Here is a 26,808-nt window from a genome sequence, read left to right on the forward strand (position 1 = left end):
GAAATGCATGTGATGTCCGCTGCTGATGCTAAATTAAAGATTGAATGATGTTTATATGACTTGGTTTCGGCCCCGGGGCTTTTCTGAACATCATTAGTTTACAGTCTCTTCAATTCAGCCAACAGCCGGTGAGCGCCTCTGTGCGCTCGAGTCACCGATAGGCTAATTTTGGTCACATGCGCTCCTTCTTAGTCTATTGAGGATTTGCTATATAGCCTACAGCCCCCATACAGCGAGCGATCAAACACAAATCAGAGGACAGCGGCTCGTATTGGACTGACTTGTTTTGTAATTGCTGTGAAGTGAAAAAAAGAAAAGGTGCGTTTTGAGAGCGTTTTCTGCCATTATTTCTCGCTGCTGTGGACTGACATCCTGGACGTTTCGGGCGACTTTCAACTGGTGTTTCGATGCTGACATGATGCTGTCAGGATTGGACAGAAACTGGCTCGCTTTGCTGATCTAATTTTCTTTCATCGTGATAATTCAACTCACCACCCGGCTGGTATGGATCCGGTAGCCTACACCAAGTGAATTGTACATTTAAAAAAAAAAAAAAAAAAAAAAAAGACTGACTAAACTGCGCTCTCAAGGCTGTTTCGTTTGGCTACAAACTTTATGTTTTTTATTATTTTATTTTCGTGGAAGATGAGTGAACGGGGAGGACCAGGAGAGCAGGATTTCCGATGAAGCAGGGTTATCTTTTCCATTTCCAAACGCAGCGTTTTCTCTAACACTAACGCTCAAGCTGTGGGTTGGATGAAGTGTGTTTGTGATGCGTCTCCCCTCCATTTCCACTGACACCAGTTTGGATTTTCCCTTTTGGATCTGTGCGTTTCCAGAATGGCTCGCTTCGCAGAAGATCTACCCACCCGCTATGGAGGAAGTGGAGGCGGCGGAGGAAGAGGTGGACCGGGCGCCGGGAGAGGGGGAGCCCGGGGTGGGGGTGCTCCGGGTGGCCAGAGGATGTACAAGCAGTCGATGGCCCAGAGAGCCAGGACAATGGCTATATACAACCCCAACCCTGTCAAACAAAACTGCTTCACTGTCAACCGGTCCCTGTTCATCTTCCGCGAGGACAACCTCATAAGGAAGTATGCAAAGCGAATAACCGAGTGGCCATATCCTTCCCGACTAATACCACCAAGGGAATAACCAGGTGGTTATTCGAATATGCATAACCTATCTGCCCTTCCTTGACAAGCTCCCACCGATGGTTGTTGGCTACAGGCTGCATCAGACTGAACACCCAGCAGCCTATATTTACTCAGCTATTTGCAAGTTTAGGCGTTGATTTGGGTTACATCTTATCCCTGATTTCAACTAGTTAAGGCTAGAGTCGACACTGACAACGTGTAATGTTTGGCACATTTTGAAAAGCAACCCAGGCTGCTGAATGATCATTTGTTGTCGCCTTCTGGAGTAGTGTGCCTCACCTGTCGCTCCGCTTCTTATCTCTGGAGGACACAAGACAAGATGCTTTGTCAATAGATGGAGGCGGTGAAAAGAATCCACAGACGTGCTGCTGCGTTAACACGCACCTATTGTGCGCCTCCCGTGGGACAGTGTCTATTCTCTCCACGGGATTTAGTTAAGCGTCTACATCGACAGATGAGGTCTTGTGTCAGAAAATCAGCTGTAAACAGTCTATTGGGCACGCAAATCAAAGCCCGACGTTGTTGTAAATATCGATCAAACATCGCTATTGATTTACCCGAACAAGATTCAATAAGAAGCTGTGTGCGTAAAAGGACGAGGGCAAACCCAGAATCAGTGCCCTGCGTCCACGCCGCCTCGCTGTCTTCTCACAGCCTCCCCCTTCCCCTTGTCTTCTCGAGTCGCGTAATTATTTTAAAAAGCCTGTGGTTCTTTGTGCCGCCCGTTTTGTTTCGCTGCATGGTTCAGGCGAGCGCTCAGTGACTTGGAGAGCCCGCAGCTCCCAGGTTACAGCAACGCCTCGCTGTCTTGGTTGTGAAGCCCTCTCCATGGTGCTGAAGTCGCCCACGCTGCCCGCTCCACGCCACTCTGTCAACACTGGGGCGAAAAAAAGCCCACCTTAACATCTTAACCAAAAGTCAATTAGTCTCAAATTCAGTCGTGAAATCTTACATCTTCTTTACAAAAAAAAGTGAAAAGTTCTCCCATGGTGTGGCATAATCCCACTTGTTCCCGATGCAGTTTCACTTGTTTCAGAAATAGTGTCAGCATAGTGAAACAAAGCAGTAAAGGGAGGTAACTCCACTGGAACATGTCATGAAGAATGTGACATTTTATTCACGCAGATTCTTGAGACAAATTGATACACTGAAGCAAGTGGAATTATATCAGCAGATTCTTTTAAACTTCATTTCATTTTCTTGAGGAAAAACACAAAAGACTCACGTCTTTATTAAATGGCTTGTACAGATGATTTTATCCCCCCAGTGAAATGGCTAAGCCAGGAAACCCAGAGGGCGTATGACAAACGCGACCAGACAGCTGGATCTGCTCTGTGGGCGGCAGTGAGAACAACATTCACTGATATGCACTATAATAACAATGGATATCAATTTATCCGAGCTCTCTGTAAGTTTACATGAGCCTTTCTCGCTCTACAGGAACGCAATCAGACAGAAAACAACCGTAGTGGAAGGACAGCACAGTAAACCACAGTGAACCATAAACACAGAGATCAATAAAAAAATAAAAGACTAAATAAAATGGAAGTGCCCTATAGCCTCTACAATTCAGTATTTGTCAGCAAATTAGCGTAGTGGCTGCATGATCAGAGCTGCTGGGTGTCACATGGGTTAATAATTCTGCATCTTGGCTTTAATGATCATAAGCCACTATTCCCTTGCGATTCATAGGTCTCCAGTAGGCCTTGACCCGAGGGGAATGACCCGGTAAAAATGGATTGCAGAATGAGCCAACCATTGAAAAATAGTTTGAAATGGTCAACCATCTGGAAAGATCGTGAGTTCAAGTATAGGATGCTTTCGCTCTCCAAAGGCCTCAGAGCATCACGGAAAGTTTATGCTTACTGTAAGTGGAAATGATGTGTTGGCACTGTAACTGAACAGGATGCATCACAGAGCAACATGCTGGAGCCTTTTTTTTTTCTACTCTGCAGTTAGATGTTGTCTGCCACCATTACAGTAATTACATCATTTTACAAGAGTAAAATGGGTTGCCAACAGGCAGCTAATTACGCCAGTCTTCACTTTGCTCACTATACTCATCACAGTCATTATGCAGGTAAAGTCATCTTCCTTTGTGATTGGCTCTACTGGTGGCTGTCTCTCTCTCTCTCTCTCTCTCTCTCTCTCTCTCTCTCTCTCTCTCTCTCTCTCTCTCTCTCTCTCTCTCTATCAATATGAATGTTTGTAAACATGTATGTATGTATATATGCAGAAATGAATCTACATGAATGAAACAATGCTTGTCACTGCTCCTTAACCCTCACACTCCATTTGAATACATGATCCTGGCCACAATCATCGCCAACTGCATCGTCCTGGCCCTGGAGCAGCATTTACCCGCCAGCGACAAGACACCAATGTCAGAACGCCTGGTAAGTGTTTCAACACTCCCCTCTTTGAGGATTACTTTCTCCTTCCAAAGCACCTTTCACATAACAGACCCAACCAGATAGATAGATAGATAGATAGATAGATAGATAGTTGGGGTGTGATGGTTCTTTAAACCCACAATTCGGTTTGTATTGTGGTTTTTGGATCACGATTTTGGTTTCAAACTTTTTTTTTTTTTCATTCAGAGATTTGGGATAACAACATGAAATCAACAAATATTCTTTCAAAGGCAAAACTTACTTAGACTGTTTAAAACCAACATAGAAATACTTTCAGTGTATTCATTAATTCATCTGCTAAGTGTGTGGTTAGATGGCTCTCACACAGTGGGTGTGTTTGTAACAGTGCACTTTGTAGGGTGTATTGTGTATCGAGCAGTTTGTTTTTGTATGGTTCGCTTTTACATGCCTAATAGATAGATAGATAGATAGATACTTCAGCATACCAGAGTAAAAAAAGTCTCTCTGTCAGTCTTAAGTTCATGCCTCTAATCAGTCGACCCTGAGATGTGCCCGTGGTTCATTTAGTCAGGGAGTCACCTAGGAAGTTGACCTGCAGCAAAGCCCACTGCTCCAGTTTAAATAGGAGCAGCACCCTTCCCTCATTAGGGTCTGAGATGCCCTGTGTGTTAAACAGTGTGTGTGTGTGTGTGTGTGTGTGTGTACGCTTCTCCCTTTACTCCCAGCTCCCATCCTGTAATTCAGCAAAGCATCTCAGTGAGCTAGCTTTGATCCCCCGCTCTGGCTCCTTGCTCCTCCAGCTGCTCACACATGCTCTCTGTTTAAACCGACATTTGAACTCTGCCAGTTGCGTTGTTCAGCTAACCAGTCTCAAAGCGAAGCCAAAGCGACTGCTGCACGCGGAGGTCAAGTTGCATTTCCCCGTGTACTAGAGGGAAAAAAAAAAAAAAAAAAAGATTTGTAGATTTACTTATAGCTGCATTGTTCCATCACTTTGCATGTTCTGGGTGGTGTTGTAGCTCTGGGGAGTTTGTCTCAAAATAGAGAGCAACGAGCGGTCACAAGGTGCAACAGCTTGATATGATAAGGTCATCGAGTTCCTCTCGCACTTAGCCACCTGCTCCCGTTCAGAATTGTGTCAGTGATTGTGATGCAAATTCAGCGGTGTGTGTGTGTGTGTGGAGACGTTGCAACTCGGGCAACAAAAGCTAGCATGCAACACCTAGGAAAGTGATTCGAGTGGTAGCACAAAGGAGAAGACAAGGATCCTCTCTCCGCCTCCTCCACCTCGAGGATGTAATACAACAAGCATCCTTTTAATTAGAACAGGGATCAGCTATTATTTATGAAGCTCTGTAAACAGAGTAGGAGGCGCGCTGTAAGTGGACGTGATGGTAGAGACTAGTCAACAAGAGTGTTTCAGACTCACTGCGGGTCTTTATCCTCATGAACCTTGGGGTTTTCCCCTGTCGTCTTCTGAAAGCCCTGTGGATGGGGCATCTATAATTCATAAGCATTTTAGATGTATACATAATAGATGTTAACAGACTACCAGCACTGACAGCATTACTCATTTATCCAGGGAACCCTCCAGTCCTATCATTACATAAGGCATTCAATTGTTTTGTCTGACTCCTACCTTTTTATAGCCGAGTAATGTGCATATAAGTCTCATTTCATGCCTGTCATTACTCTCCATACATTGCAGGCTCCGACTCTCGACTGTGTGAGCTTTCTCTGCTTTTGCTGGTCAGCAGCAGCAGCAGGCCTACTTATCTGCTGCTGAACAACAACACTTATTTTACCACTGCCACCTCAGCTCACACAGTAACTCTCATCCAGCATATCTATCCTCTCTGGCTTGTTCAACCTCAGCGATACAGAAATGGTCACATATTGTATAGTACGGCGCTCAGGCCTGTCAGAGTGGTCTATGTGATTGTTTATGTTGGGGGTGGGGTGGTATTGGGGGCTGGGGACACTGTCAGGTTGTAGTATGTAGAGAGCAAGAGAGAGCAAGCGAGGGAGAGAGAGAGAGAGGAGAGAGAGAGGAGAGAGGTTGGTGTAGGCGTGAGATATCCCCTGTTAGTGCCCTGCGCAGCGCCTCGGGCTCTCGCTGATGTTAATGGAGGCAAAGGAAAAAGTGTCATGTCATACGCGCCTGATCCAGCTCACTTACTTAAGAGCGAGAGTTAACCCAGCCGCAGTGCAAATGGGTTTTGATGAATCGGCAGTGCACGGTTAAAGTTATTTGATAATTGCTGGTCACTTTTACAGAACAATGTGGAGCCCCGAAGTCCAGGGGGAAAATTTTTCACACGAGATTTTATGTAAAATGCAATCATTGTAGGGCATGTTTTTTTTAAAATTATTATTATTATTATTTTGTACATTGTGGTCTGCCAGTAGTTGTAGCGAGACATTAATTATATGTGTAAATTGTTTAAATGAGTTGGCTTTAAAGTTCCACGGATCTAACAGTGGCCCTCAAGATGATGTTCTGCATGTGCATATTTCTTTTCACTGTATTTGCTCTCCTTTCATCCATGGAACAGACCTCCGTTCCTCCACCGGCTCTGTTCATGTTGGCTCAAGAAGTGAAAGGAGCCAGCTTCCTCTCTCTCTCTCTCTCTCTCTCTCTCTCTCTCTCTCTCTCTCTCTCTCTCTCTCTCTTTCTCATCCCCCCATATATATATATATTTCACTCCATGCTTCATTAACCACTCTCTAACCACTAACAAAAAGATCTCCCTTTGTCTCCCTCGTCCTCCCTCTCTCTCGCTCCCTCTCTCCCTCTCCCTTTCTGTAGGACGACACAGAGCCCTACTTTATTGGAATATTCTGTTTTGAGGCCGGCATTAAGATCATCGCCCTGGGCTTTGCATTTCACAAAGGCTCCTACCTCCGCAATGGCTGGAACGTAATGGACTTTGTGGTCGTCCTCACTGGGTGAGTCCCTCGCCCGCCGGGTGTGTGCTAGAGATGGAAGGCATAAGTGAAAGAGTGGTTCCTTTTGTGTGCATCTGTGCGCGCGCCTCGGGAGAGCTTATTGGGATCACCCCCTTTTCAGTCAATGCAGCTGCCCACAAGCATTTGTATGTCATTCAATGAGTAACACAAACCTATAAAAGACGAGGAGTGTCACAGAGAGCATGTCCATAAGTACTTGTTGCTTTGGCACTTTTATTTCTGGCATGGTTTTCATTTCTGTTGCTGGACAAAGATGCACCATGTGGTTGATGGCATTTGGGAATTTTCAGTTATAACTATGCAGTGTTCTGTAGAGACTGTACATTCAAGGTGTCTTTGAGTGTCTGCTTTGTCATTTTAAAACATTACCAAAGTTGCTATCAGCACGCCGCTAGTGTCTCAGCAATAAGAGGAAGTTTGGTAATACTTGTTAGGAGCTGGACACAGAGGTATGTGATAGATGCTTTTAGTGCTTTAGGTTCACGCTAGGTTTTCTGTGTGGGACACAGACAGGGTATGCTTTTAGAGTATGGAGGCAGCTCTTAGTGTGGCCTGGACAAGAGTGACTGCCTGGCAGGGGAGCTGTCAGACTCTGGGGCTTTGGAGTGATGTAATGGGATGTGCTTCCTATTGTCCTCTGTCAGACAGGAGTCATGAAAAGTCAGAGATGGAGCAGTGGTCAGGTCAGGAGAAATGTGCTATTACCTCTGGGATTTGAACTTATGTAGGACTGAGGCTTTGTAGGAGAGGCAGCACACAGTGCCACCTCTGTACTCCTAACCATTGTTTGGCATCCAGAACATGAGCAGCATAAAAGTGGAAGGGGGGAACAAAATGTGTCTGTAAGTTGTTGTATATTTTTCTGCTTTTGGATGAAAGCCTCATATTTCGACTTTTAAGTTAATTCTCATGGGTTTTGAATATGTTTTCACAGGCCCTGGGGTCATGAAACTTGTTTCATCTCTAAAAGCCCATGTAAACCTTCAGCTCAAGTACAAACATGAAAACAAAACTGTGCTCATATGATTTCTCCGTAACAGCCCTGATAAGAATAATAATTATCTCCCATCCCTATTATCCTTGCCTTTCCCCCTTCCCTCATGCGCACCTCCTAGACTGTGCGTCACCGGGAAGCGTCAGGTTTTGCCAGATGAAGATTGACAGTTGAAATGTCACAGCTTGTCTCCTATCTTCCCTCTTTTTGTTTCATTCTTCAAAGAGACAGAGAGCATGCTGCTCTTTCACGCTGCTTTTGTGATAACGGTGTATTGGCTAGTAAGGCATGTGTCTTTCACCATCGCCTCATGCAACCTGAAGCGGTGTTTATGACAGTTTATTCTAAAATAATTAAAGTAATTTTACTTTGATTGGGAAATTTTCAAGGGAGGTGATTTTTTTTAAATTGGTAGACCCTATAAAAATGTCTTCCCACTTTTTACTGCATCTATACTGAATCTACTGATCTATCTATCTATCTATCTGTCTGGCATTTCAGCCTTCAGAATTTACAAGGAAAGCTTTTTATTACCCGGCACAGCCACGCTCTGATTTGTTTTCTGCTGTTCACGAAACAGAATCCGGGCATTGCTGGGTTCAAGCTCGGGGCGGCAGCAACGTAGCAGGTGATTGAATCAACCATCTGTCCATCATTAGCTAACGTGTCCAGTCCGACAAATGATACATATGACGTAGCATGAGAGCCCCGAAGCCGAACACACTGTGACGCTGAAAGTGAGCAAGCATATTGGTAACCATATTGCGAGCTTGATGGCATGCTGGTACACGATTCTTCCCGTTTTTGTAAAGAAAGGAAAAACACTGATGTCCTGTTTTCCAAAACTTCACTCACAGTTGAGTCAATTAAAGTTAATTATGAGAGAAACTCAGTCATAATTAAACTAATCTGAATTAAGATTACATGATCTGCCCACCACCCCATTAGGCAACCTGCCAAAACATGAAAAATTCTAGATCTGCCACTGCATTATGTAGTTTTTCATTATTTTATTTTGCAATATTTTAAGTTGCTGTGTGACATTCAAGAGGGAATTGTCGGTAGCAAGAAAGCAGGAAAAATACAGGCTAAATATACGAAAATGGTGCTTCCACAAAGACCACAAGGTGCCTGCCCTAAAGGTTGGAAAGCTCGATCAAAGTGGTGTTCAGTTTTGATAGTCACTGCTAACACCAACCGAGCCCCTCCAGTCAAGTTATGGGAGTGTGTCTCCTTGCAGAATCTCGTTTTATCACACTTCACTGCCCCAGGGAGCCAGGAGCCACAGAAACACAGTCATGCTGTGTTAGAGATACACCTATTTCTCTGTGGTGCAGTTGGTTCTGATAAATGGTGTCTTTGCTTCGTTAAATTTATGAGCAGAGAGATATTGTACCGCCTTGGTGCTATATGGGGTCTAGATTGGATTTGTGGTGTAAATAATGGCTATTGCAGTAAGTCAATAAACAAATAAATCAAGGTGGATATTGAAGGAGGAGCAGGATGAAGATGGGCAAAGTGGGAGTGGCCGGGAGAGCTCGAGGTACATAAAGGCACAGTGAGAAAATGGGAAAAAGGCAAAAAGTGGAAAGTTGTAGATAGGAATGAATAAATATGTGTATTCGGCAGAGAATAAACGCTTAAATTTAAGTTTATATTTTGCAGATTTTAAGTCAGTACTCTTATCTACTTTGACTTAAAATTAGTTGACCTTATGAGAAGCTTCATTTCATAGATTACAAATATTTTAAGCAATCAAAAAACAGGTTTGTTCAAGGGCCACAGAATAAATACCACAGATATCCTTGTGTCTTTTACAATGGCTGCATGCCACTCAAACACACCGCTACACACACACACACACCTCTTCTTTAGCCACCTGTATCACTAATTTATTTTAGTCTGTTTCCCCTGATGCAAGTGAATTCTGTCCACTCAAACAACTATCACTGTTCAGAGGTTTGCCGAAAGGGGAGATGCAGTGATGAGCAGGATGCTTAAATCAAATCCAAAACAAACAGGGCCCTGAGAGTGAATCAAGTTTTTGGTGGTGCGGAAGGGTCATCATGCTCAGCCACTAATCAGCGGACAGCACAGGGATTTTAATTTAGCAGGAGGTCACTGCACGGTTGTCGCTTCGGTACAAATTACATTTTTTTCCCATGTATTTGGACGTGCCTCCTCTTTTTCTCTGAGGTTAGACTACATTTATTGAGATGAACAATATTTAGATCTGCGTTTTAAGGATTGTTAAGCAACTAGCTATTATAATGAGAGGAAACATATGATTAAAATGGATGTATTTGGAGTGATAGTGAAAGCTTTGGGCTGAGAGAAAGAAAGAGTATGAGAAAGGAGAGAAGAGAGAACCACAAAGCGGAAACAGAAACCGTGCTGGATGTTCTGGACTCCATTTGCAAAGAGAATGATGGATCACACATGCTGATCTGGAGAAAATAAATCTAAATGCGGGATAATTAATCAAGACTGACTGGTTCGAAATTTCATTGATCCCATTGATCAGATGTGTAATTTAGGCTACGCAATGAAAACATGCAATTTTGGCTGTGCTGTGGGGAAAAAAAAGGGGGAAATCAATAATCAGGCCATGTGTTTGCAATTAAAACAGACAGTCGGTTGTACACTATCAGTCATGTCGTGTTACATAAGTTAATAGTGTATCTTATCCTTTCTCCAGTTTACTTAGAGTCATTCTCTGCAATGCCATCCTGCTCTCCAAATCCAATGCTTCAACCTTGTGCTAATTATGTCGATACAGCCCTCCAATCCTAATGAAAGAGTCTAAATGATAGTGTAGCTGGAGGCAGTGGCAGACCTTTAATCTGTCCTGATCAGGCATTAGGAGCTCCTAATAAGAGAATAAATCTGCCCTGGTTGCCAAAGGCCCAATCAATAGAATGCCGAGCCAGCCAGCACAGAAACACTGAGACCTGATGAGGAGCCAGACACAGCCAATCACACGCTGAATACGATAGTGCTCGAGACGTGGAGGAAGATGTGCCGGGCTCTTGAGCTATCACACCAGTTTTTGGATAGCATTTTTGAAATATGAAGGGAAGTGTTCCTGGAAGCTGAGTATTTTTTTTTTTTATCCCCTGAGTAAAAATGAAAAAGAATAATCCAAGAAGGGAAAAAATAAGGCAACAAAAAATGAGTTCACCTTGTTTAAACTATGACCAACAGGTTCACCCAGGTTTCCTTTCACACCAGCTACGAGAGTAAAAAAAAAAAGCTGTGAAAGTAATGTAATATTTGAAAGAATGGAAATGCAACATGAAACAAAACTGGTATCTTACATGTCTGAATCAAGCAGTTATTCTGTGATCCAAGACTGCAGCGTGTATTGCATCAAGTTCCCAGCTTAACGCAAGTGTCTTTGCGAGTTTCCAACCTGTGAAGTTATCATCTTCCCATCCAGCGCCCATGTTGTGCAAATAGGAAATGCACTCGTGTGTGTGTGTACCCATGGGTGTGTCGGTCTTAAAATGAGGTGTGGTCAGGTGCAGTGTTGGGGCAGTTGAAAACGATGGCGTGATTGACCAACAAAAAGCAGGTCTGAAGTCAGTGGTGCAGTTTTGACTGTTATTTTAAGGTCATGATAAGATAGTAGTGCCCACCTACACAGGCAGGTGCCAGTACTCTGTTTGTTCCGCTTCACCACAGGGAGCTTTTTGGACTCTGCGATTGCTGAAGATGATCTGCTCATACGCTTTCACTTCATGCACGAGCAGATCCATTTCCTCTGCAGAGAAACGTTCCTTCTTATCCGGAAAATCCACCATTAAAATAGCAATCGAACCAAGGTGCAAGCACACTTGGCTTTAACAGGGAATAGGAGATAACACACTGATTGTTTTCTTGCTTGTTACACTAACAAAAAAACAACAACAAAAAACACACCCACACCCATAATTAATTAAGAGACAAAGAACAACCCTTTTGAACCATGCACCTTGCACAACAACCTTTTTTTCCACTGTTAAAATAGCAAGAGTGGACTTAAACACACCCTAAATGCACCAAAAAAGACTGTGCACTTAGATTGTTAAATTAGAGCCCATAGTGTTACTTGTAAATGCTCTCTGTCCAAAATCTCAAAACAGAAACTATAATAAATATTTCAAACTTTCTTTCCCATCAGCTCGCTTCCAAACTGAACTTATTCTTGCTTTTCTTTTTACAAGGTAGCTAAGGGACAGGTAGATGTCTAGTTTCGGGTAGGAGGGAGGAAAAGGCACGGGAAAAAAAAAAAAAAAAAACAGTAGTAAGAAACTTTGAAATGGTTATGTGGGATCTTGTTTTGGTGTTGTTTTTTGTTTTTTTTCCCAGACAAAATAAATGGATGTCTATGACTATGCGAGGTTAAAAGGGTCTTATCCACCAATTTGCATTGCAAAATGTTAGAAATTGCTGTTGTCTCCACATTTGTGTTCCTCCAAAAATACCTCTTTACATAACTGTTGTGTCTGAAACTGAGAATTAGTACATTACTCAGTATATATTATATTTGTCTCTGGTCTATCATTTTCCTTAGTGTGTGTAAGAAAAGATTAAATGGCTGTGGTTTCCCAGTCAGCCTGACTTGCCTTATGGCCTGAGATAGCCAGCCACTGCTGTTATTGACCAAAGCTTCACACGGCCTTTTACAGCCCGTGCAAACACTATGGCAACTGCAATCTAACACCCCCAGGTTAACTCTCTGACAAAGACAATCCAGCTGTCATCTCCAGGGAAACAAAGCCAGGGCAGTTGATTTTATTTATTTATCTGTATGTTTGATTCACAAATGCCGCCTGTAAGTGGCCGGGGCGAGAGTCGGTGCTTGTGTCGACTTCAAAGTTCTGATTTCCTTTCATGTGCCTCTCAGGCAATGAGGCTAACACAATAGGAGGCTTCAAAGTATTTGTAGAGAGTAGAGAGGTAGGGTCACTTTAGCTTGTGTCTGTGCCCGACAGCATGAATAAATGCTCTCTTTGAACATCTGCCAAAATGCTGCTGTCTGGTTTTACAGTCTTGCCCTCTTCAAGGTCTACAGGTGTGCTTGATACGAGTTGGGGTCAGGCCTGCTCTGTGTGTGAGTGTGTGAGTGTGTGTGTTTGTTCTTATGTTACTCACTCCTTTTCCTCCCCTTTGTTTTCTCCGTAGAGATATTGGTACCCCCAGGGCGCACACATATGTCCATATTTGCACACACACAAAAAGACACACACACACACACACACACACACACACACACATACTGAACCTACAGCATTGGTGGTAATATGTAACTTTGTACAAATGCTGCAATTTACAACCTGGAGATTTCCGACTCGTGACATCACTGTGTTCAGGCTGCAGGTTATGATGCCTGAAGGAAGTTTGTTGGAGACGATCGATGACATTAAAAACCTGCGTAAGCGCCGCTGTGAGTGCACTGCGCCAGCTTCAATGGGGCTTGTAAAAAACCTGAGAGACTGTAAAATAGCTGTTAAATTCCACATATTGCTATAATACAAATATAAACGTTTCCATTACCGTTAACGATGAGGGTCGCCAACTTTGAAGTCATCACTGACGTCAAGTCCGATAAATCAGAGCTCTTAAATGAAACCCAAATTTCAAAATTTCTGACATTGATGCTGTTCAATTCACTTTTAACACCTTGGCTCTTTTTTTGCGAGTTCTCTTGAACGGAGCAAAAATAGTAAGGGTACTTTTTTATGTTTTGAGAAGTAACTTTAAGCTGCTGTAGGAAGGTCTCACATGATCACATCTTGTTTGAATTCAGCAAAGGTATCCTTATTTTTTTATTTTTTTAATTTATTTTGGAATGAGTTACATTTCCCGTTTCCATAAAATCTACTCACCACACGTTCAATGCACTAGTTCTCTAGTTCTTGCAGTCCATTATTATGACTCACCATAATGGCGTATGGTAAGTTGGACATTATGTAGTCATGGTGGCATCTGTGTCTCTCATCTGTGTATGCAGACACATTACTGTGAATACAAAAACTCAAGAGCATTACATAAACGGAGACATACTCACAACATGTTGCGTCTAAACAGTCTATAATCTAAAGTGTTTTTGGAGCACCTTGCTGCATAAATTAGCAGTTTAATGTGGAAAAACCTGATTTCACACACGAATGTGCATAAAATGCTTTAAAATACAAAGTTCTTACCCATACCAATCAGGTACTACGTCAAGACAAGCATATTAACAAATAAAAATTTGCTAATAATAAAGGCATTAATTAACTTCATAGCTTTGTTAACATGAATGTTGTGCAAGAAAAAAAAATGCAATCCTAGTCTGCTTGGCTTACTGTTTTGAAAACAGTAAACACTTGTGATCACAAGCCATATTGTGGACATATTTTGCCTCGTTTTGATGTGAGTAAAGCAGAAACACTCTAACAATGTCTTTGCAATGTTAAGCAATTAAAGGAGTAACACCTTACTTCGTATTGTTAAGTATGTTGTGTACACTAAGTATGTTTTGTGCAATATATATTTTTTTCACTGTATCGTATTTGATCCATACTTCCGTTTCTGTCACAATCATTATAATTAATGATTGGGCATTCCCAAAAAATGTGATTGCATTTCAAAAAGGTTTCATGTGCCCTTCATCTCTACTGTTAAAGACTTAACTGGCCTAGGTACTTCATGTGGTGCTTTCTTACGGTCTCATTTATTCATTTTATTTTAGTTTATCACTTGTTTTACTTTTTACTCACTTTAATAAGCTGGAGAGAACCGTTTTATAGCTTCCTTTTTCACTGAGGCTATTGATTCCTCCCTCTGTGCATGCTTCAGCGACAGACAGAGGCAGTGGCCTGACACCTGAGAGAAGGTGGTGATGGTTTGTGTGCATGTGTGTGTGTCTGTGTACGTGTGATGTTTGTGTGCCTGATACGGGCTGTCTTGTATTCTTAGTGCCATCTAGCCATCTAGCCAGCTCTTCAGTGTGTACTCCAGCTGAACGCTCTGTACTGTGTGAGGGTGAACGCTGCTGATGCGGAACACTATGTTGCCCACATTGTAGCAGGCTGATACCAGCTCCGCTCTGCCTGTTGGCGGGCCGCACAAGTGCTCGAAGGGGGAGGTGGTGGTGGTGGTGATGGCGGGGGGGTTGGGTGCCCATGCAGTCAACTTGCCTCTTCCCACTCACTCTCACACAGCGACATGATCGAGAATACAAAAAAAATGCAGCAGTACGTCCACACAACTTAAAATCCTGAAAACACCTTAAAAATCCCATTTTCATATACTCAAAGTACATAAAGTAAGTAAGACACTTAAAGTGATATTTTTTTTTTCACAGCCATAATGTTACATTAAGAAATAGAATGACAATATGCTCTTCAACTTTCATCTATTCCTCACCTCAGAGCAGTCATTACAGCATTGTCCATTAAATTTGAGCATCTTATATAATACTGAGGATAAGGAGCCATGGCATAAGTGGCTAGAGAGGTTATATTCACACAAACAGAGCAAAAGAAATATAAGACAAAACAAAACAGGCAGATAAGGGGCTGTTCCTCAGTGTGTTAATAAACTCATGCTGGGCTCAGTCTTATAATAAAATTACTTAGTTGCTATTGTTTTTTTTCCCAGGGTAGTACCTCCCGAAAAGGAAAGTAATACATTTAGATCAAGGAGCTTTCCTATGCATTAAAAGAGTTCACATACACTTTGTCCATCCTTACATTAAACAGAACACAGTGTGGTAAATGCTGGTTATTTCAGCTGCTGTTGCCTTATCTGTCTGGGTGTCAGTAGGAATGCATCCAGAGATCGGCACATCTCTTTTTGAGCCACACGTTTCCATCATATTCCACCCTAATCTGCATAGTTTGTGACTTTGTGGGAGACATAGTTTTCCCTGTTAGGCATAACACAGGTAGCAAAGACGGTGACAGGTTAACCTGCACCTGACCCGCATGTGCACAGTTCGATTGACATCAAAGCCCTGTGATGACAGCCTTCCCTGCTTTCCTCACAGTGCACTGAATAAAAGCCAGATTTTAGAAAAGTTTCTGTCCTTGACTTTTGATAACTAGAGTATGCAGGACATTTTCTCAATATATAGGAAAATATATGGGATAAAAATGTTTGGCAACCCTGCACCATAACCATCTTTGTTTCTTACTAAATCTCAAATAGCCTGCCATTTGAAAAATAATTAGACCACTTGGCCATCTCTCATATAGTATAACCATATAATGCATATTTAACTGCATTTAGTGTGTTGTACAACATAATTTTTATTATAGCACAATATTTTGGCTTGTACTTTCATTATGCCAGCCATTGTAGAGCTTTATAATTGACTATTAAACTGATGTTTATGACAGCGGCAATTTATCTGTAATGGTAATGACATAAGGAAACAACTCTCCTGATTCAGTTCCCTGCCTCTTCCTTCTCTCATTAGCATGTTTGTGTCAGTGGACGTTTACATCATACTCTTGCACACCAAGGGTCATGTAGGAAAGGAGCATGTATTTAGTATTACATTATCAGTCAAAATTATTATGTCATTAATTTCTGATAAGTGATTGACCTGAAAATTTTAATACATTTCCAATCATGTAATAAGGTATTCCATTATCAGTTACAATGCTGTTACAATATCGGTCAGGGATTTTATTACATTATTTGGCAAGTTATTACATTATTGGTGTTTGAACTGAGAATACTATTGGGACCAAACACTGCAAAATGTGGGTTTTCTATGTATGATTTGTTGTTGTCAGGAACAATGAGGAGACATTTCTATCTGCTGCTGTCAAGCGGCATGATGGTTCAGCCCACCTCCCTCATTGTCCTTGCAGAGCCGTTGTTAACAGACCATGGTAATGTTGCGTAACACCCCTCTCTGCTGATATTAGCATCAGATGGCCGCGCTTCTTCTTGGGAACATATGTATCATTACATTATTTACCACCTTGAGCTGTGACAACCATTCCTCACCACTAAGTGGGATGATGATCACGTGTGGTGTCTGAAATCAACTTTTTGGCTCGAATACAAAGGGCTGTTACACATCAATCAATATTTAAGACTGATATTGTATAGAAATAAATCACTCTACCCATTTTCAATGCTTTGTCATGTATGGATTCAGCTGTGGTGCGTTAACTGCTCACTGATTAAATGATAGATCAAATTTGTAATTTGTCATGAAGTCAGAACGCAACAGAACTCAATTGACCAAGGCATTCAAACATCATCACAAACTGGTGTGATGGATGACTGTTGATTAATCCCCCGAAACAGATTTTGCTAGCATTTAACTAGCATTTACCAGAGCAATCAGTAACTGACAATGAACAAAAGACATTTGCATAGGGGTTTTCAACTTTGGACATGGCAGTCTGTTCCATACACTCAAGTTAAATCCAGTCTTAAAACTCACATTTTTATGTCTTTTACAGAGACAGCTATGTATATCGGCAATGATAGAGGCTGCTGGCAGAGACTTTTCTCATTGTTAAGGTGCCATGTTTCTGTGCAATTAGATTTGGTGATCCCAGCCCACCTCTGATTCAGAGACTGGTAATGTATAATTTGGCAGTTTTCCCAACCAAAATAATTGAGAAAGTAGCCAGTTAACCCTCCTATTCTGTTCATTTTGGGCTAACACTCATGAGGTTCCCGGTCACATGTGACCGGTAACATTGTATTTGATTATAAATCCACTATGATACATATTATCACCTAATGTTTGTGTTAGATCTTTTTATCAACTTCTGCTCTTGTGAAAATGACAAGTTTTGAACTTCTATTTGCTATGTATGTGCTGTAGGCCTAATTTACCTGAGATCATACCATTCGTTTTTTAGGGAAAAAAACATTATATAGATATTATTTTGACTATAACAAATACTCAGATGAAACATATTGTAGTATTTATCACAGAGTACTTCATTTCAATGTTTTCCAAGGACACTGTTTTGAAAACATTTCAATTTTCTAAATAGTGGCAAAAAAATAGCATCTTTTGTGTTCCCGTCAGCATTGACCACTATGATTTAGCTAGTCATCCTCATGACATTTTCACATGGAAGCTGACCGTTCCTCTCAGGTGGGGATGAGGTCCAGGAAAAATGACCATTTTTGGACCGAAAGGTGACCACAACTTCAGCTGGGCCTTCTTCCTAACACCTGACACCTGACAGGTGTCAGGTGTCAGGTGACAGGTGTTGGCAGTTCCCGTGGTAGGTTCCCGTGAGGGTTGCCATGGAAGCCAAAAAGGGGCAAAGTTGTGTGTGTCTGTGTGTGTCTGTGTCCGTGTGTGTGTGTGTGTGTGTGTTTGTGTGTGTGTGTGCCTGCTCAAAGACACCTACATGTTGGGGTGTGGGAAAGAAGGCTGAGAGATACTTTCCCGTGGGGGTTGCCATGGAAGCCACAAAGGGGTATAAGGTGTGTGTGTGTGTGTGTGTGTGTGTGTGTGTGTGTGTGTGTGCCTGCTCAAAGACACCTACATGTTGGGGTGTGGGAAAGAAGTCAGAGAGATACTTTCCCGTGGGGGTTGCCATAGAAGCCAGAAAGGGTTATAAGGTGTGTGTGTGTGTGTGTGTGTGTGTGTGTGTGTGTGTGCCTGCTCAAAGACACCTACATGTTGGGGTGTGGGAAAGAAGTCAGAGAGATACTTTCCCGTGGGGGTTGCCATAGAAGCCAGAAAGGGTTATAAGGTGTGTGTGTGTGTGTGTGTGTGTGTGCCTGCTCAAAGACACCTACATGTTGGGGTGTGGGAAAGAAGTCTGAGAGATACTTTCCCGTGGGGGTTGCCATAGAAGCCAGAAAGGGTTATAAGGTGTGTGTGTGTGTGTGTGTGTGTGTGTTTGTGTGTGTGTGTGTGTGTGTGTGTGTGTGCCTGCTCAAAGACACCTACATGTTGGGGTGTGGGAAAGAAGTCTGAGAGATACTTTCCCGTGGGGGTTGCCATGGAAGCCAGAAAGGGGTATAAGGTGTGTGTGTGTGTGTGTGTGTGTGTGTGTGTGTGTGTGTGTGTGTGTGTTCACACACATCTGTGTGTGCTCAAAGACACCTGCATGTTGGGGTGTGGGAAAGGAGTGTGGGAACTCTATTTTATACACTAATTGTAGTCTTACCCATTCATTTCTAATGACCGGTCATTTGTGACCGGGAACACGATGGGTGTATACAAGTTAAATAAAACATTCAAAAATTAATAAAAATTCTCCAAATTTATTTTATGTGTTCAGATGCCATGTGTGAACAAAGTCATGGAACCTCATGACAAACAGATGAAATTAACTGCATTTTTTGGAGAGAAAACTTGTACACCGGTCAGATTTGACCGCGAACACGACAGGAGGGTTAAATACTGAATGCAGGCTTTGTGATGTCAACAGGGAGCATTTGAAATGGGAAAAACAACATAATTAAAACAAATATATATTTTTATGTTGTTTGCATGCTTTGTAATGTGGGGGAATGCCTATGAGCATTTGACCATTTTTAGTATTCAGCCTTACTGTACAATTTCTGCACTAGATTACAGGGTACTTGTAATCTACTACATGGTAAAGTTTTCTCAAGGCACCAAAACCAAACTTTTGATTTTGATATGAAGGCATCCTTACCCTAATGCCCATAGTCTGGAATGATACCCCGGCTGAGTAATAAAACACTTTTTAGGTGTCAAGATGGTATGCAAGGTTGTCTAATGAGATAAGCACATCATCTGCATATAATGACAACTTGCAGTCTTCCTCATGTTTCACACGTTTAGGCTTGAATAGCCCTATCATGTCTGATAGGCTAAACTGGAGGTCCAGTACTGATGCTGAACAGTAGGGCTGCTAATTCACTGCCCTGTCTGCAGCCTTTTTCTGTATCAAATACCTCTGATTTGTGTCCATTGACTAAATGAGGCATGATTTCAGAATAGTCTCAACATTTACTGGGGTATTTAGGGACTGCTTCCTCCTTCTAGTCTGGTAGTGGTTCATTGTGGTAGGGAGTCTGTAAATGACCTCAATGTAATCATTGCCTGTCAGAAATCTGGTTTAGCTCTTTGATCCATCTGGCCAAAACAGATGTTATCACACCCAAGTCACTAGTAACTAGTCACTAGTAGATATATATTATTACAAGATTGGTACTTGGATGAGTTGATTCCTTCCTTCCTTCCTTCCTTCCTTCCTTCCTTCCTTCCTTCCTTCCTTATGTATTTCTACTATTGTTGCATCCTTTCCAAGTGTAAGTTACAGTTCTCAGTTCCAGAGGATATTGATATGGCTTCAGTCGCAGACCAGATCTTGTCTTTAAAGCTTAAAACCTTCATTCACAAAACGATGATACCTCACAATATTATCAGTACTGATGCTGAACAGTAGGTCAAAGTGGGTATATAATGTGTGGTAAGCTAACTCTACAGATTTTAAAGGACTCTTTCCTGAGAATAAGCATGTCCTCCAGCATCATATATGGAACATGATGGGTGATATCTCTCCTCTCCTCTCCTCTCCTCTCCTCTCCTCTCCTCTCCTCTCCTGTCTTAGCATCACCTCATGAAATCACAGGTGCCCTGTAAAGAGGCACTAGCTTGTAAATGGGGCAGTAAAATGAAATGAGATGTAACACGGCCAAAGCAATATTTTTTCTGCAGGGAGTCTTTTAAGTCATTATCAAGCTAATCAAGGGTGTGTTGGTAAGGCTGTAATACAGTGGTCTACGATCCTTGTTGATAATGTGTGCATATAAACATATTTCCAAAACATGTTGTATGTTTTTTTTTCTTTTTTCCTTTTGCTAATCCTCTTAGAGTCATTTATTTCAAGAGTGGTGCCAGCTAGTTTGGCAGTCAAACCTGCAACCCTCTGGTTGTAGGTTTGCAAGTTGTCTCAGTTGCCCTCCAGGTGTGATACAATATTGGATAAATGTCAAAAATACTTGTGTCATGTGTGTGCTACCAATTTAGCAAAAAAAAGCAGCACCCAGTAGAATCAGTGATGTCTTGTTGTTTTGGATAAAAGTGTTGCTCTCAAGATTACGATTGCCTCCCTGTTCGATTCACACCTGTATCCAAGTGTGTGAGAGCTTATTTCAGCATTTCTCACTCTAGTTCACAGGAAGCATCATGCTCACTCAGTTCAGGATGTGCACCGCATGTCCAAGTTTTACTATACTATACTTATCCAGTGTAAACACCACTGGACCCAGAGGTGTCTATGTGGACAGCAGGGTAGCATAAGGAGCCTGGAGAACATTGCACAGTATAATAAGTCAGCAACAGTGACGACAGTGCCCCCCATGTTATGCAAGTGCAAGTTGTCCTGGTCACCACATTTTTTTCCTTGTTTATTTATTTATTTATTTTTGTATTTATAATGTGCCATATCTGAATTTGCCATAGTTACTTGAAGCTCGGGGACTTTATGGCCTGCTGGTGGCGCTGTGGTAGGCCAATAATTCAGTTTTGTGGATACTGGATATCAGTGTAAACACAAATGATTCCTCAAGGGTTCATCATATTTGACCCAGAACTGTGTGTGAGATATTAAGCATGAAGCTTGGGGCCCCATTGGCCTAATGGTGTTGCTGTGGTGGAGCAATCAGGTTTATATTCATAATGGTGGATCCTATTGTCAAAATCCATCATTCCCCCAAGTTTTGCAAAAAAATGAAAATGGAGCCCAATTCATAATCCTTTCCCCAATCTTCATTACAATAGATTCTCTCTCTCTCTCTCTCTCTCTCTCTCTCTCTCTCTCTCCCTCTCTCTCTCTCTCTCTCTCTCTCTCTCTCTCTCTCTCCCTATATATATATATATATATTCTGGGTTCTGGAATTTGGTGGTGGTAATCATCTTTTAATGTTTTAAATCAATAGAATTAATTTCTTTGTCAAGAAGTGATGGTATTGGTCTTTGCTGATTACACTATAAATGATCATAAAAAATGAAGATACTGTATAAAAAATTAAGATATCTTCCTGTGCCAGATACAAGATAAAGACTTAGGGTTGAAATGTTTAATAGCTGAATAAATGTATGAGCATCTGAAGCAGCGTGCAGCATTCTCCCTTTTTAATCCATTTTCAGCAGCCACACTGCAGCACCTGCCAAAAACCATACAGGGATGTGTGCGTGTCTCTCCTCTTTTCATCATTAAATATTCACATTGTTTGTTTCTATTCCCCTGCTTATCTGTACAGAGCTGTTTGGCTGTTAAATAAGTTGTTTGCAATGCTGTTGTAGAAGTCATAGATGAATCATAAATTGCAACAAATACTCTGCCATCACTTCTCTTGTGACCCAATCGCATATCACTCATCCTAAGCCAGATGGCTTGCCTGTTTTCACACCTCTCCACGTCTATCTTTCTCTCTCTCTCTCTCTCTCTCTCTCTCTCTCTCTCTCTCTCTCTTGCTCTCTCTTTTTTCTTGTTTCTCTCTCATCTACTCATGTTAATGTGGAGAACTCACACAGAAGAGATCATAAGGTCCGCTATCTAAAAGCACAGAGACTTGAATGAACATCCTCACTAAAGAATAACAATAATTATACAACACTGTCCTTCTCCACACGCCTCTCAAAGATTTTAGCTCACTTGTGCATAACAGCAACTTTTCTGGTTATATTTCGACCAAGCAGACAAAGCAATATGTGTTGATTGTTTAATCTAAAGCTGCCAAGCCAGGCATGTCCCCCTGTGGCAAAAGACTAAACAAAATGACCCGCAAACTTGAAGAAATGTCTATCTGCGTACTGGCTGCAATAGTCAGAATATGAAATGTACAAGAGTAGAGACAGAACAAAACCCTGGAGGGAGCCAGTTGATGAGAAGGGCTGCTTTAAGAGTGTAGCATAATCCTCAACGCAGACCTCTAAGTAAAAAATCTGCAGTTCAGTCCACAGTATTCAGATGACAGGAGCTTCAGCCATGTGGTGCTGGCCTCACATGTGTCTTTGGTCCCACTTTGGTCCCACTAGATCCTCATACAGCAGCCAGTGGTAAAGGAAGCAAAGTGTTTCACCACCACCTTGCTCCATGTGCAAACTGCAGTGGATCAAAGCGTTATCAAATTGCATCAGGGTATAAATTTTATATCTGTATTTGCTTCTTAAATGCTTTCATCTCTAAAGAAGTTAAAACTAGAGGGCAACAGTGATATTTCTTATTATGCAAACCACTCTCCACATCTGAAGGATTATATAAAAATGAAGTTTAAAAAAATGCAGTCGAGTGGCTTAGCACAAGTCATACATGCCTTTCAACAGATATTTCCCAGAAATGGTCTCTTCAAAGCTTTTGTGTTGGAATAGTGACTTATTGCACATTGGAGACTATTTGAGGATTTCAAGGCTAGCTGTCTTCATACAGGTCTCATTAACATTGGCCATTGTGTCTATCAGTTAAAGGGGTCCAGGCTTATCATGTTGCCATGTGATGCTTTCATGGCTCTATTTCCTCTGTTCCTACCTAGATTGTTGCTGCTCAGCTGAACCTCCAATTTCTCTTTATGTATGTACAAAGATAGATATTTTTTCCTATTTTTGACCTTACCACCTTTATAGCTTCCTTCATATTAGTCTCATCATGCTCACATCAGAAAAACAGCTTTTTGCTGAACTACTAAAGTGGGGCTGGCCAAAAAAGTCTAACTGAACAGTAAAGAGGCAGCTGTAATTTTATTTAGGTTATTGTTTAGTATGCATGTATTACTGTATAGCAATGTATTCAGTTATGAATGACTGAATTTACAGCTTGTTCAAAGCAGTATTTGTTGCAACCATATCACAGTTCAATATTTGGATGTGTCTTTGTTTATTTGCACTTCGGCTAGCTAGTTACTATAGCTACTCCGATGCTGTAAGGCCAAGTCAAACAAACTCTCATTGAAACAGCATGATTACCGTCCCAACTGAAAAGCTCCTATTAAACCCCGGTCCTGGGAGCTGGTGGGAAATCATGGAGCAACAGCATTTTGCAAGCCAGGATCTGTCTTTCCCCAGTTCATGGGACCAGGCTTTACACAACAACCACTGATTGGCTCTACTTTCCTGCGTAGAGGTGACCAAAGTGCAGAAAGGCTGGGGGCTAATGTGATCCGACCAACAGATTGTAGGCAGTATCCCGTCTGCCCCGTGCTTAGTCACGTGGAATTTCATGCCAATGCACAAATGCACAAACATGCATGCTAGGAACTTTTAGTAGTAGAGTAGAGTAAGTGTTCAATACCCCACCTACCAACCCACCATTTTTTTTTGAAGCCGACAACAGATGAAAGAAAGGACATTCTGGATTGTTGGCACCACACCTGGGGTGCCTAAACCTGCACCCTCAACCAAAATGTATGCTCTTAAATTGGGCTCGTACCTAATTAGTGTCAGAAAGATAAGTAACAACACATTATGTAAGTTAATGAATAACTACACCCAAGTTAAGTTAATAAGCACTGTCAGCTGCATCTCTGTGGAACTGACATTGGTCCAGACCTTGACCTGACACACCACACACTCCTTTTTTAATCACACTTCTATAGATGGGGAGCAGGTGTACAGTGTTGTGGTCCAATAATCCCACCAGGATGCTAGCCACCAATTTATAAGCCCCTTTAACAGAGGTCCAGGGTCCTATTGTGGTATGTAGGGCAGGTGACATACGGAGGAAAACAACCTTGTCTCATGAAATTTCTTGAAACTAGCACAATATCCATATAAAGGATTAGATATGTATGTCGCTTTGGAGAGAAGTTTCTGCCAAATGGGAATTGTAATTGTAACTGTCGATAGAGCAGGCACAAATGCTCAACTTGTGCTCTGTGTTTCTTCATGATCGTTTCACAAAACTGTGTGACACTGTTTTGAATGGCAGCTTGTCAGATACTCAAAGTACGGTGACTAACATCACCATTTATGCTGTAATGTCCAAACCATCAAGGGAACTAGATTGTTATATTTGAATTACAGTGACAGTTGTGACAATTGTGCACTAGTCACTGCTTCAGCTTTGTATTTATGTAAACAATGATGACACATAATTGAGGGAAACTCCCTGAGGATGAAGGGCGTCTTTCCAAAGCAGATATGAGTTCAGTGTTGGAAAGACAGACCCAATGACGTATACTGACTTTATTGCACCACCTGCCTTTAATATAAATGAAAGCCAGGCTGTGTAACTGTCAAAACACCTCGCTGTCCTGATCTAAGTGGCAAGGGACCTCTAAGAATGAATTAGTTTAACACGTTATTTTACCCTATGATATTTGTTACAGTTTTATACTAGATGGCCAAGAGCTGGATTTGAACTGAAAGCAACCTCAATGAACATTTCATGTTTCAATTTTTTTTTTTCATGTAACAAAGTATACCAGTGTTTTTGTTTGTTTGTTTGTTTTGTTTTGTTTTTTTTTTCAACAAATTTTAGAATGTAAACCGTTTCTTTCATGTAACAAAGAGTAAGTGATTTCTAACATTCTAGAATATAAACTTTGTTTCATGTAACAAAGAGCAATCGTGATTTTTTAACATTCTAGAATATAAACGGTTTCTTTCATGTGACAAAAAGTGACAGTGATTTCTAACATTTAGAATATAAACATTTCCTTTGTATGTGACAAAGAGCACCAGTGATCTGTTACGTTCTGTTTTCGTCCCTTCATGTGTGCGTGTCAGGCGGTATTTCCCAGTTTTTTTTTACAAGGCATTACATTCCGTTACAACATTTTGCTGCTGTTGATGAAAACAAGCCATTTTTAACCACAAATGTATTTTGTGGTAGATTATTTGTTATCTTACATATCACAATTATGTTTCTAATCAACATATATTTTAGATAGTTTTATTACCTTAAGCCAGCAAGGTCAAGGTTAAGATTAAGGGTAGGAAAATGTTATGGTTAAGGTTAGTAAGCACTGGCTAAAATGAGCATTAGCGTATTTAACACAACATTCAAACTCAGTTTTCCCAAGTGAAAGTCGCATTGATGGACCCATCTGCCTCCCTATCATGTCGTGGACTTTACACTAACAGATTACAAACATAGGTGTGATACATTACAAACAAGCATAATATGCAATGAAATATGTTTACCTTGAAACATAATTGATTTTACGAGAACATAACTTTTAGGGTGGGTTTTAAGCACTTTATTATTATTATTATTTTTTTTTTTAATTCACAACAGATATAACAGTGCTGAACTAACATTATTACTTTCCAATTATCTGACACTTTACAGTACCTGCTGCTCTGTGTGAACCTGTGTTAATGAGAAGAGCTGGTTCAGTCAGGGAAACTCTCCAGCACCATTAGCTGATTGGTTTCTGACTGGTGTGCTTTTCAAAGTTTAACCAATCATCATCTCACTCCCTAAACGCAAAGCCTTTTAAATGTCATGTCAGCTTTCTCTGACAGGTTGCTAGTCTAGCTGCCCTGATGCTGCTTGTCATGTGTTACAGCATCGCTTTACCCCACTGCCTCCCAGCTCCACCTGCTGAGATCTGTTTTATGTTTTGGGGTTTTGCATTTATCCCAAATATGTGCAGCAGCAACCATAAAAGCAGATCTAGTCTGACAAAGTCAAACTCATTGTCATTCCTCATCATTGAATAAGTAAATTGCCTGCATGCGAGCTGTACTGACTGAAATGGTTTAGTGCAGTTAAAGCCGGGCCAAGGAAGGTCACTCTGACTTGCTGGCTTCAGAGCATAACAGATGCTGTAAGACTGTGAATATATTTCAGCGATTTACATTGATGCTCTGACTTTCTAATTTGTAGTTCCCCCCGGAGTGCATCTTTATGTTTATTTATTTATTTACTTATCTATTTGGTTAATAAAACCACAATCCCTTTTTGCATCAAGCATCTTCTTCAGTATGTCAACATTCTTTTGAAGTTCTTGCAGTGCCAATTAGCCACACTGCCATCCCCATACAGGCACCGACGCCTCTGTATAAGCACATTATTGTCATGACTGGAATGAACCGAAAGCTAAAACAATTCAGCGCTTTTACCCATAAGCAACCTTTTTAAAGTGAAGATACCCCGGTCCACCTGTGCCTTTGAGGTATCATTATTTTGTTCATGTGTGAGTGGTGGCGCCATCAAACAGACACTAATGATCCTCCCAGCTAGAAAAACTCATTTCTTGTGGATCTGCCCACCCCAAGCTCTCAGGCAGCAGTGGCTGTCATACGCAGAGAAATTAGATGAGGACGAGACTCAGTGGGAATTGAAAGCCTTGGACATTTATGTAGTTCTGTTTGTTGATTGGAAGTATATAACCAAGCATGTCAGTGTGTTTGATATGTGAAGCCAAGCAT

General features: G+C 41.5%; 1 protein-coding gene across 2 annotated transcripts in view; it reads left to right on the plus strand.

The window, feature by feature from the left end:
* Positions 1-26,808, plus strand: part of cacna1bb (calcium channel, voltage-dependent, N type, alpha 1B subunit, b) — a 191,225-nt gene that overhangs the window by 5,189 nt on the left and 159,228 nt on the right. For both annotated transcript variants that reach the window (XM_030066133.1, XM_030066134.1), the window contains exons 3-5: positions 840-1,118; positions 3,445-3,550; positions 6,339-6,478. In XM_030066133.1, coding sequence (XP_029921993.1) covers positions 840-1,118; positions 3,445-3,550; positions 6,339-6,478 — 525 coding nt within the window. The remainder of the gene's footprint in view (positions 1-839; positions 1,119-3,444; positions 3,551-6,338; positions 6,479-26,808) is intronic.

The sequence above is a fragment of the Myripristis murdjan genome, chromosome 12 (assembly GCF_902150065.1).
Source record: "Myripristis murdjan chromosome 12, fMyrMur1.1, whole genome shotgun sequence".
NCBI lineage: Eukaryota > Metazoa > Chordata > Actinopteri > Holocentriformes > Holocentridae > Myripristis > Myripristis murdjan.